The sequence below is a fragment of the Spathaspora passalidarum genome (genome assembly GCF_000223485.1).
Source record: "Spathaspora passalidarum NRRL Y-27907 unplaced genomic scaffold SPAPAscaffold_1, whole genome shotgun sequence".
Taxonomy (NCBI): domain Eukaryota; kingdom Fungi; phylum Ascomycota; class Pichiomycetes; order Serinales; family Debaryomycetaceae; genus Spathaspora; species Spathaspora passalidarum.
The window spans coordinates 2382721-2395275 of NW_006767425.1; the positions used below are offsets into that span (position 1 = coordinate 2382721).

The following is a 12555-nucleotide window of genomic DNA, read 5'->3' on the forward strand; positions in this document are numbered from 1 at the left end:
ATCCTACAAGGGCGATTTTCATTGGCCAAATCTAACAAGAGTGAATAACCAGAATTGGACAATTTTAAGATTCCAATTAAACCGAATTGCTTTAATTCGTGTAATTGCACTCCGAATATGAAACAAATGTTTCTAAAATAGATGAAATATCAACAATTAGAAAAAGGGAATATACAAGTCGTATGAATCCAAAGATGAGAGCAAAGTTCGGGTTTAACAATGGGTTGACCCTCCAAAACAAAATAGTATTTTCTCGTAACCGAACGTTTTGCCATTCAACATAGAGCAAATAATTGCTCTTGTGTTTCTTGGAAACGTATAGCTGCACCATCGGGCGCATTTCATATGAATTTTCTCTCTCATGTGAGGAGATTGGATGTCTAAATAACTTTCTCTTGACTTTTGCCAACTTGATGGCTAGATCTATGTGACTTCCTTGGCGTGAAATAGAAGCTTAGCATCAAAGCGCAACTCGGCTTAAAATTTTCAAACGAACACGAATTGATATTTCTCGTCTGCTGTTCTTGGATTGATGTCCTCCTTACCGAGGGCTGTGAATTGTAAAGTATCCGCGCACACAGAGTATGTCTGAGAAGTACGAAGGTTGAAACTTTATCAAAAATTTCTTGGCAATTACAATAAAGAGCAATATTTACAATTTTTTTATCTGACAGAAGGAGCTTCTTTATATTCTTGGCACTCCTTCATACTCTTTCTGTAGAAAAGTGTTTCAACCCAGAGAGCTTACATCTTTGTGTAGCACCTTCAACCACGTTTTCTGATTCAATAGTAACACGTGAAGCAACTGCCCTTTTGCGTCACAATACTCACAGGCTTCTACTAATACTGGTCTATGTTCTAAATAGACTAACTTGGTGCACCAGCCAAATGATAGCCAATAGCTATACCATAGTTCCAATTCCACGTGAAATCTAGGATTTTGTCTCAACATTTTAATTTTCGTAAATCGTAACCTTAATAAAATGCACTTGCAACAAACCTCGTCAATTCTCGTCTAATCGTTTCGAACGGGAGCATCGTTCTTTGTTTTATTTTTAAATCGTTCGCTGCAAAATCATGTAGTTTACTTTGGTAAGCCCCGTTGCAATTGAAAATAATCGGTAGCGCGCCCTGAGAGTAAGCCGCATAAGCTGTGGTACAAGCTTCACAAGATGAATCCTGCATGCTTGAGTAACACATGTAGCTGCATTTGTCTTTGATACTTTATAGCGATCCCTACGCCTCCTTGAATAGTTACATTCTTGGTGCAAGAACAGTTGAATCTTATTTGCCACAAAAACCCGTGACGTCAAACTCTGACAGGAGCAAAGGCTCCAAACCCCCCGTAGAAGAAAAATTACTAACATTTTGTCTCCATACAAAATGATTGAATTTCATTTACGACCGATGTAGGGCGGGTAAACCAGGAAGCAACGGAACTGAATTTTTTAAGACAACCGCCATCACACACAGATAAGCGTTCATCAGGATACTCTCATCATATGATTCAATCGTCCTAAATAATGACATACATCTTCTGGCTACTAATATTCATACAGATACTCCCATATGTCATAGTATTGATTTTACTTAACTGCTCTAAATATGTTACCGTCAAATATATTGCGTGGCTATCACTAAGACAAGTGACTATACGATTGAAAACCACAAAGATCCACATCAGGAAAATTTCACTACGGTTTAACTTCTTTAGGTCCAATGAAACATCGGGGTTGAAATTGATCAACTTGGAAATTGTTGATGTTGAAGTGACAACCCTTGAGTCGGGACAGCAAGCTGGCCATGATACTCCTGCTAAACCTGCCAAGACTAGCAAGGGTGGATCATTGAGTCGAGCAGTCACGTTTCACATGTCCAAAAAAATATATTCATTTATTGAATCACGAATTTGCAACAGAATCAATATACATGTGTTTCGATTGGCCGTAAAAGGCAAAACCAGTATATTTTGCGACTATACAAGACTCCAAGTGACAATTAATGAGCAACATGACTTTAGATTTACAATCACTATGTTGTCAGGTCTAATAGCCAAAGATAAGAAACAGAATACACATTTATTGCGAAATTTGGAGTTTTATATCGATTGCAATTCAGTTACAACTTGTAACGACCAGAACAGAGTAAGTTTACAGTTGATAAATTTCAAATTTGCATTATCTATTGGAAGGTTGAACTTGCCATTGGAATATCTCGAACTATCCAAGCCTAGGAAGGAGGTTTCAAAAGGCCCAAAGGAATTGCCAGATCTTCTCAAATACGTTGGACTTTTACAAGAATTCTTAGACTTTTTCTCATCAGCTGAAATACGATTAGAAGATTTCACGTTGTCTCATAAACAACTAAGCATAAACTTGACTTCAATCATATCACTAACCAAAATTGATAAGGACACATACTCAAACTTTAAACTTTCATGGTATTTAACTTCATTTAAACTATATCACAAGGAGACTCAATGTGTTGAGATACCGTCAGGAACATTAAACCATGAATTTGACCCATTGGAAGCCGTTAGAGTAATGAATGCATTGCTTCATCGACAAGAATCACAAGATACAATTAATTTTAACATATCTTTGATTCTCACCAGTCCGACCATTGATGTTTATTATGACCAGCAAGAAATTTTATTTGCCATTCAAAGGAACAAGATGATGAAACGAATGCAACAATCAACAGTCAAGAACGATATGGCTAATGAAATACTTATGACTATTGTGCAAATGATAAGGTCTATATCAGGAACCATAGATATAGTAGATACCCATTTGAATATTCATTTACCTGCTAGAGATTCAAAACATGAAGATTTCAACCGGAATTCTAAATCGAATTTAATTTTCAAATGCTCATTGCTGGATCTTATGGGGAAGATCTTCACGAGAAGGAGAAGAAACAAGACTACTATTGATTCATTGATCAAACTTAAGGAATTTAGAAGTGAAGTTGAAGGAAACAGGATTCTGATTTCAAAAATTACTTCGTTGATAACATACAATGTTTTAAGCAATACAGTAGCTATACGAGTTGCAAGTAAAATCGTCCGAATGAAATCAGTTAATGATATGTTCTTCCATATTGTTCGACAATATCGTAATCAACAACGAATATTCAATAATGAAAAGTATAAAGAATGGATTAAATCGGCAGATTATGAGGCATTTATCGAGAATAACCATACTTTCCAACCAGTCAAATCCGATTATCTACAATTATTTGAAATTATTCCTTCAATTGTGACTTCGATTAATGTCAAACTTGGTACTATTTTGTTAGATATAATATGTAAAGAGGGATTACCATCACATATGATTTATGACGAGAACTTACAGAAAGAAGTTGATTTAGCTGATTTCAGAAGAGGAATCTCTCTCAGAATCAAAGATACTCGTTTCATATATAAACTGAAAAAGGAGCACGTGGAATTGACTAGTAATTGTGTTGAATTGTACACATTAAGCGAATATGATTCCGAATATATTGAAGATTTTGATCAAGTTACCGAATACAGTGAAACAGATTCTGAATACGGTGATTTGTCAAGTATCGAGACCCTGAATGATATTGAAGACGAAGAAGATGAACGAGAAGACGAATGTACCAAACGAATTAAAAGAGTTCTTTCAATCAGTGGTATTGATCTCTCCAACAAACACAAATCTGACGATATCAACAAGTTAATATTGACAGTACCCTCGGTGGATGCTCGTATAGATATGTTTTTTGTATGGTGTATCTTTTATGCCAAGACAATGGTTGAGAGATTTGCGCCCACTGTTGAAAGCAATTGTTCCAAGGATATGCTTAGACAGATAGCACCACGAAAGAAAATCAAATTGGATGTTAATCTTGATTCAGTAGCTTTAGTCACCAGACTTCCTCGCAAAGTGGATATTTTGATTGAGGTAGACACTGCACAATTCCGAAATGTATCATCATTAAAATCTGTTGATATTGGTTATGCTAGATTATATGTTATCCAACCCGCCACCAAGCTTTGGGCACGATTAGTAGTTATCACACAAACGAAGTTGAATATTGATCTTCGTGGAAAGACAGATATCACTCCTGCATCAATTAGATTCAATGTACCTAATAGGTTCTTGATGTATACCGTTATCGACAATTTAATCACCTTTTTTAAGGCCATCAAACAATTGAAGCATAATTTCTGGGGAGTAAGTTTAGAGTTTGATAAATTTGAGAGATGTTATCCTCTGCAAAAATTGCATCCAATGAAATTCCCATGCATTAGGATAAGAACAAATATTTTGGGGCTTGCATTGGAAAATGATGCATTTGAAAATGAATTGGCGATGATTTATGAATTGGGGATAGTTGAACACAAAGAAAGATTAAGAAAACTAAAGATTTTTGAGAAGAAAGCAGAAGAGATACTATCCCAGGCTCAAGAGGAAGATATTGAACACAAGATTGAATTGTCAGAAGCTGTTCCCTTTGGACCAAGGTTAAATGAACATAGGCCCCATAGTCCAAATCCGTTTAAAGCAGCAGAATGTAAGATATCTCAAAGCACAGCCAGATTCAAAGAGAGAGTGAGTAAACTAAGTAGAAAACCCTCGAAGCCAGCTGAGCAAACTTCTAGTGATCCAGAAGAGCCTCCCCTTTCTTATACCGTTGCAGATGCATTAGATCAAATTGAAGCAGCCAGGTCAAGACTTTACGAAAATATGTCTACTGCATGGGTTAACAGATATCGATTTTTCCGTAAGGAGAAAACTGAAAGCTGGAGAACAAGAACCGAGGCTGTGTGGGGCAAAGATGAAATTAGAACCATCATCAAACAGAAGTTTTCAATTTTGGCATATGCTCAAGGTGCACCATTAATGGGAGCTGTATTCAGGGATGTTGATTTAACATTAGATAAATTTAATGATGGTGACTTGGATGAGTTTATATATAATAATGCCAGGAAACAGCCAAAGTTGAAGTATTCTATTTTAGCACCATTTCATATCGACTTGGTTGCGAAAAAGCTTTATATGTTTCTTCGAGATTATCCACTACCGCTAATATCGTTCCCACCGAATAGTGATGCTTCGAAACCTACCATACACTTGCAAGGAAATATAGTCATCAATGAGAAATTGTACGAAATGCAAGAAGAACTCAGATATATTTTTGTTCCATTTTCACCTGCCTGTATTGATAATGGCAAAGCCGATAACTTTTATTCTGTGTACGTTCCAAGAACCTTAACTCCAGTGAAAATGATTGCCAATATCCAATGTGATTTAAACACCGATCGTGCATGTATGATTAGTTTCTGTAAGTCATACACTCCTTCTTTAAGCCTCATGTTTAGAGCCTTTGATAATTTTACCAAGCCAGCAATTGATGATAGTCCAATAGGATGGTGGGATAAAGTTCCATTGATCTTACACGGAAGGATCCAGTTTAATGTTCACAATGAATTATGTTTACATATGAAGAGTTCCACTGATCCCTATGCACTTGTAGGAGATGCTGCTGGGTTTGTTTTTTGTTGGAAGAATAATGTGGAATTGGCTATTGATGGTAATATTGACAGTAGAAAATTGATTACCTTATCCAGTGATGATTTCTTATTTGTAATTCCAAATTATGGTGCTCTGGCCAAGGAAGCATGGAGTTTATTTTATGATGATAAAGACGATTTGACAAATCTTGTTGATGGGGAGTCAAAGAAGTACTTGAAACGAGTTATTAAATTGTCGAGTAAGAGCAGAGTCAAATGGACATTTGGGATGATGTTTGAAAGGAATAAGCATGAATCCAATAACTTTTCTGATAATGAATTGCGTACTAGTGAGTTCAAACCCCATTATGAAGTTATTGTTACCAATCCCGCCAATAGTTATCATCCTGATTCGTACAAGGATTATAGGTCTCATTATATCCACATGGCTCTTGCTGTGATTTCCAACTCAGATACAGGACATTCATATAATGCAGCCCATCTTACCCCCTTGACATTTCAATATTTCTTCCGTTGGTGGGATTTGTTATTACATCACACAGTTATGCCAGTTCGAAATGGGAATTTGTATAAAGGCGATCTGTTGAAGAAGAAGCTGGTTCTGATGGGTAAGCACTTGTTCACTATCAAGTATCAATTAGTATTTAATCCGGTAATCATTTCGCACATGTACCTCCATGCCAGTAACGACGTGCCTGATAAGAATAATCGCGTGCAGTTCACAGGATTGAAATCAAGGTTTACCAAATTTGAAGTTGATATGCATCAAAGGCGAGAGTTGATTACTTATGTCAATAAGAAATTAAATAAACGTACCCAAGTACGTCATTTGAAGATGAATCAAGTTGAAGTAAGTACCGAGAATATGGACGTGAGGTTGATTAGAGCTACATTCCCAGATCGATGTGTAACCAGTAAAGTTGCTCAGTATGTCAAGGGAGAATTGATGTCTTCGGCATCAAGTAGTTCATCCAGTGATGGATCATTGAATGGACGTACATTTCTGGATTGGATGGCTGATATTGATTCGTATAATCAAGACTATTCATGGTTAGATCAAGAAGATTTTATCGAATTGGAAGTTAAGGAACCACTTTCTCCATATCCTAAAATTAGAATTGTTCCATTTTTGTTTACTCCAAAGTTTAGTTATTTCCGAGAGTTCACCAAGGAACTGGAGGGACCATTCCCATTTGGTAATGAACCTATTCATGATTGTTTAATGGATTTGGAAAAGCCTGCTGCTGTGCAAAGACGGATTCTACAACAAAGAATCGATCGTCTCGAAGATGAGTTAGAGTCACAACAGAAATTACTCGATAGGTATAAACTTAACGCGCTGCCTGAATTTGAAGATGATATCAAGAATTTGGAGACTAATATACTACTGTTGAATGAGAAGATAGAAGTGGTAAGTACGGCACGGGATGAATTTATCGAAGAACAAGTTGATGATGAAGACGGAACATCGTTATCGAAGCAAACCTCGAGGCTATCTGCCTATTCAGGCCATTTGTCTAATGATATTCTTGATGGATCGGTTTCCCAGTTTCATAATAGATTCATTATACATAACTTGCAGATGAAGTGGGATAATCAGTTGCGTGATTACTTTCTTTGCTATTTGGGAAAGGTTGGTGATAGAAAGAATAATGTGTTTTTCATGTCTAAGGCTGCCGTGGATTTGGTAGAGAGCATAATCAATGAGCAACAGCAAGAAGAGGATGGATTAAAACCTGAAAGTATTAAACAGCACCGGTCATTCGACCCAAGCGACTTCAAGACAAGCGAACAAGTAATTAACAGTTTCCATGATGAGTTTGATCAAGTGAATGAAGACGAAGAAGTCGACAACAAGTATTTGATTAAGTTGATACATCCTCAGATTCAATTGGTAAGTAAAAAGAATCCCGATGCATGTGTGTTGATTACGGTTCGTGATTTGGAAATACGAATTATTGGTGTCAATATGCGTGATATGGTTAATACTATGGATGAAAATACGGAAAATTGCAGCATGGTGGAAAGAAGATATGGGGTATTGTTAAAGGATGAACAAATTTTCGTGGTTTGTAAAAACTCAATTGTTGAAAAAACTGATCCTATGATTTCCAACTTTGTTTCTGGATACTCTACTGGTGCTGATAATTGGCCACCTTGGTTTGAATGTGAGGTTTGTTACCAAGGTAATAATTCAATCAATAGTCGATATATGGTGAGTGATAGAAGCACAAAGGCCGTAATGTATAAACAAAAGAATCCATTGTTTGTGGAAGCGTCTAGTAGATCAGTTGAGAAAGAGCTTGTGGTTTACTTGGGTAAGTTTGTGATTAATGCTACTTCAGATCAGTATTCATGCATTTATTACGTCTATAGTGACTTGTTATTCCATACTAGGACATCCAAGGATGATGTTACTGGAAGGTTAAAGAAGGTTATGGCATTGAGTGATTCTACCGATTTCCATGGATTGGATATTCGAGTCAAGACACTTCAAGATCAAATCAGAGAATACCTGGAGCTATTGCTAAGCTTTGATGTTAAACGTGCCCAACACCATGACTTTGAAAAAGAATCATTGGCAGTTTTACAAGTGGAATTAGTCAAGTTGAAATTTGAATTGATGTATGTTATGAAGGGAATCTCGTTGAGATTCAAGTCCAAACAAATCTCCTCGAGTTACTGGAATGTATTGGCTGATCAAATAATCTGGCACTTCTTGGATGATAATCGTGAACCATTCGTTGATTTTGCATTAGGGAACACCAGGTTTACTAGAACCGAGTCTGCAGATGGGACTAATGTGAACAATCTCCAGGTTTCGTTTCTCCAAGGATTTAACTTACAGAAGGATGCGTTATATCCCCAATTGTTAACACCATATGAAAGTGCGCCCGATGGGAAACGATTGTTGAATATGTCGTGGACATTGATGGAACCTATAGGTGGAATTCGTATTGTCAAGGATGCTAAGGTGGAAATACAGCCATTGCAGCTTGAACTAGAGTTTTCAACTGCCAAGAAATTGGTATCCTATTTGTTCCCCAAAGATGATTCTGTTGACATGGATGATCTGCAAGAACATGATGACTTTGATGATATTTTTGAACAAGAGGAGGAAGGGTATGCTTCTGAGACGAGTAGTAACAAGTCCAATTCATCCAAGAACCCAATCAAGCGATTGATACAGAAATCTAAACCGTCGTCGTCAAATTGGTCAGCTAATGCATCGACATCGGTTTCTGATAATATGTCACCTCGGAACTCCAGTGAGATGAGTTCTATTACATCTTTCTCTAATGATGAGTTTAGTGAAGGTACGAAAACAAAGACCAAGAAGCTGACAAGGTTGAAAAAGAAGCGAATTGAAGATGATGAAGATAACTTGGCCCTTGTGACTGCACGGTCCGCCAAGTATAAATCGATAATTCATGTTGAAATTGTCAAGTTTATTCTAGTTGTCAGTTTCCGTGGACCAAAGAACAACCATTTACTCGATGTCAATCAATTGCAATTGAATGTGCCTAATCTCACGTATAACCACAAGATATGGTCAGGTGAAGACCTTATGAATCGGATCAAAAAGGATATTATTAAGATGATATTGCAGCATACAGGTAAGATTCTTGGGAACAAGTTCAAGATACCGAAGAAGAGAAGCAAATTATCGGAGCCATTGAAGCAGATATCCAATTATGGGAAACTATTGACGTTGGATGATTTGCAGCAACAACACCAAGGAAGAGATTCGATGGATTCCTTGGACCTGCCTCGATCAGAACTGCCACGAGTCACACCCAAACCTCATGTTATTAAAAAGATGGATGCTTCTGATGCTACATTTTCTACATATTTCAGAGACGATTCGTCCGATATAAGCGGAGACGATGAAATGGTTGTAACTGTGTAAAACTAGTGTAACACTTGTATAAATTTGTATTAACTACGTGTATAACTTGCAAAGGATAGTAGTGTATTGTGTTATCTGCAGGAACAAGCGCGTTAGTCATGTTCCCCAAAAAATACAACAAACGAAAAAGCTCAACCGCCTGAATTTTACGGAGATTACCCAAACTGCCAAGCATTGCCCTATTCCTTCCCATATTCGCCAACAATTTCGGCACTGACGTAGTAATTGCTTTTACATTGAATCAATCACCGATAGAATTGCTAGTTTTTATTAGTAAAATCACCACATCATGGCCTTTTTTGACGCCCTCAGGGAAAAGGCCGTCACCACATTGAACCAGGTGTTGGACAAGAATCGCAACTCTGGTTTGACAAAACACCAGCAATTCTGCTATAGTCACCACATACCGGAAACTGAAACCATTCTCAGTGAATCCGCTGCGGAAATAGGCATCAAGTCTGATTATTCTACTGATGCATACAATGACAACTTGCCATTCCCCCAGGGACGAATCTACTTGACCCAGCTGTTTCTTATATTTCGTGATGCATTTGATCGCAAGAACTGCTCCTTTAGTGTGCATTTGAGCACCATCAAAAAAGTGGAGAGACCTCCGGGCTCTGACTATGGGTTTGCACTCATGGTGTCTACGTACAGCAAACTTCATTTAACATTGTATTTGGTGGGGATTAGGTCAGACAGTGAACGGTTTGCCCAGCAGTTGAAGATTGCATTAAAGAAGAATTTGGTTCATGTGGGAAAGTTGCAACCGTTTATTCAGACCTGTTATTCCGAATACTTATTGGCCAAGAACAAGGTAAGCACTGAGAAAGTGGAACATGCTCCTCAAGGTGGATTGGGATTAGTGTTTAAGTTTCCGGGAGACCCGAAGGAATCAAGAGACAAAACCAAGATGAAGCTATGGTTTGATTTGTTTAGAGTGGATGGAAGGAATTTGTCACTCGTTAGAACGCCGTTGTTTTACAAGTTAGTTAGAGTTGGATTGCCTAATAGGTTGAGAGGAGAAATTTGGGAATTGTGCTGTGGCTCAATGTACCTTAGATTGGACTATCAAGGAGAATATAATAAGATCTTGGAAGATCACAAGGACCAGAAATCATTTGCCATTGAAGAAATTGAAAAGGATTTAAATAGGTCCTTGCCGGAATATGCGGCTTATCAGTCTTCGCAAGGTATCGAAAGATTAAGACGAGTCTTGACAGCTTATTCGTGGAAAAACCCCGATGTTGGCTATTGTCAAGCCATGAACATTGTCGTTGCAGCCATGTTGATATACATGTCTGAAGAACAAGCATTCTGGTGTTTAAACGTATTATGTGATCGTATTGTACCAGGATATTATTCAAAGACCATGTATGGAACTTTGCTTGATCAGAAGGTGTTTGAATCGTTGGTACAAAAGACCATGCCTATGCTTTGGGAACATATCACCAAGAATGATATTCAATTGTCAGTAGTTTCATTGCCATGGTTTTTGTCATTGTACTTGTCATCAATGCCATTAGTATTTGCATTTAGAATACTAGACGTGTTTTTCTTACAGGGACCAAAAACTTTATTTCAAGTTGCATTGGCAGTTTTGAAATTGAATGGAGAAGCTCTTTTGAATACTGAAGATGATGGAACATTCATATCGATTATCAAGCAATATTTCTTGACATTACATGAATCAGCCCATCCAAACTCTCCTAATCCTAAATTCAGAAGTATCACTCGATTCCAAGAACTTTTAGTCACGGCCTTCCGAGAATTTTCCGTCATTGATGAAGAAATGATTAATAACACCCGAGCAAAGCATCGAGACACAATATACCAAAACATTTCCAGTTTCGTGAAACGGACTGAGCTTCGTAACTTGCCACGCACCACTAATATCTCCCAAGAAACCCTTAGTTTGCTTTATGACAGATTCTATTCCGTAGTTGAGTCATTATCAGTGACTAAGGGATCGGGTACAAGTGTCATGGATTATAAGGTTTTCGTTGAGTTTATGTCGGAGATATGTGATTGGATAACTGATGTTAATGTCGATGATGAGCGACACTTTTTAAGAAGATTGTTTAACCATTGGGACACTGAGAAACAAGGAGCACTTACATTTACCGACTTATTGGTTGGATTAAACTCGCTAGTTGATCCTGATCTTATGACTTCAATGTCGAATTTCTTTGAACTTTATGATACCAAGGGAGACGGTAAGATTGATCGTGAAGGAATCTTGCAAATTTCTGAAGATTTATTGTATATTACTAGCCCTTGGAAAGATGGGGTATTGTTTGACGGAATCACAAAAGCCAATATAGAGAATGTCATTGCTGATGAAGTATACAAGAAACAAGTGGAATCAGGCAATACCAGTCCTGATCAATCTGAAATACAACTTCCATCCGATTTCCAAGTCGATAGAGATAAACTAGAACAGCAGCAAGTGGAACGATACTTGCAAGCGGCTGCTACTTTTATCCAACGTGCATTTGAATACGCCCAACCTGAAGAAGAAGAGCTTCTCATTAAGGAATTGGCGATTGATAATTCCATTTCTCATAATGCTGCTCTTAACCCCAACACCCCTGTATATTTGAATTTACCTACTTTCAGAATGGTTGTCCTTGCTGACGAAACTTATGAACTATTGTTTGGTTCTACATTGCGTGAAGCCACGCATCTTGAACGGCCATTGGATACTAAGTTTGATCCTATTCGTAACTTGCGTGATATGTTTGATGGATTATTGGCTGATGGACGGAAAGTCGCTACTAAGGTGCGTTTACGTATGGATAGCCGAGCTGCGAATGGAGGAGGAGGAGCTCCTCCAAATTCTAGCAATGCATCCATCAAATCGGGTGCTAAGCGAGAAGAAGAGGAGGAAGATCAGGATGACGATGATTTGGGGGTCATTTCCATTGATGATAATGATAAGGATCTTTTATTGGCTACCGAAGCACAAGTGGTTGTTAAAGAACTGACAGAGAAGCCCAGGATCTCACGAATGGAAAGTGAAAAGATCATTGGCAAGTCGGATCAGAATTTAATAGAGTTTGAAACGTAAAGTATATAGGATGTCCATTTCTAGAAATACACAATTCAATTTTATTTAGAATTAAAACAAAAACATATTATT

General features: G+C 37.6%; 2 protein-coding genes across 2 annotated transcripts; both read left to right on the plus strand. All coding sequences in view use genetic code 12, as the record gives it.

The window, feature by feature from the left end:
• Positions 1–1487: 1487 nt before the first annotated feature.
• On the plus strand, positions 1488–9483 carry SPAPADRAFT_147282 (uncharacterized protein; the record flags this gene model as incomplete). The annotated part of the gene is made up of 1 exon (XM_007373071.1): positions 1488–9483. The coding sequence occupies one exon, from the start codon at positions 1524–1526 to the stop codon at positions 9411–9413; it is 7890 nt and encodes a 2629-aa protein (XP_007373133.1).
• Positions 9484–9702: 219 nt separating this feature from the next.
• On the plus strand, positions 9703–12483 carry GYP2 (Gyp2p; the record flags this gene model as incomplete). The annotated part of the gene is made up of 1 exon (XM_007373072.1): positions 9703–12483. The coding sequence occupies one exon, from the start codon at positions 9703–9705 to the stop codon at positions 12481–12483; it is 2781 nt and encodes a 926-aa protein (XP_007373134.1).
• Positions 12484–12555: the final 72 nt, after the last annotated feature.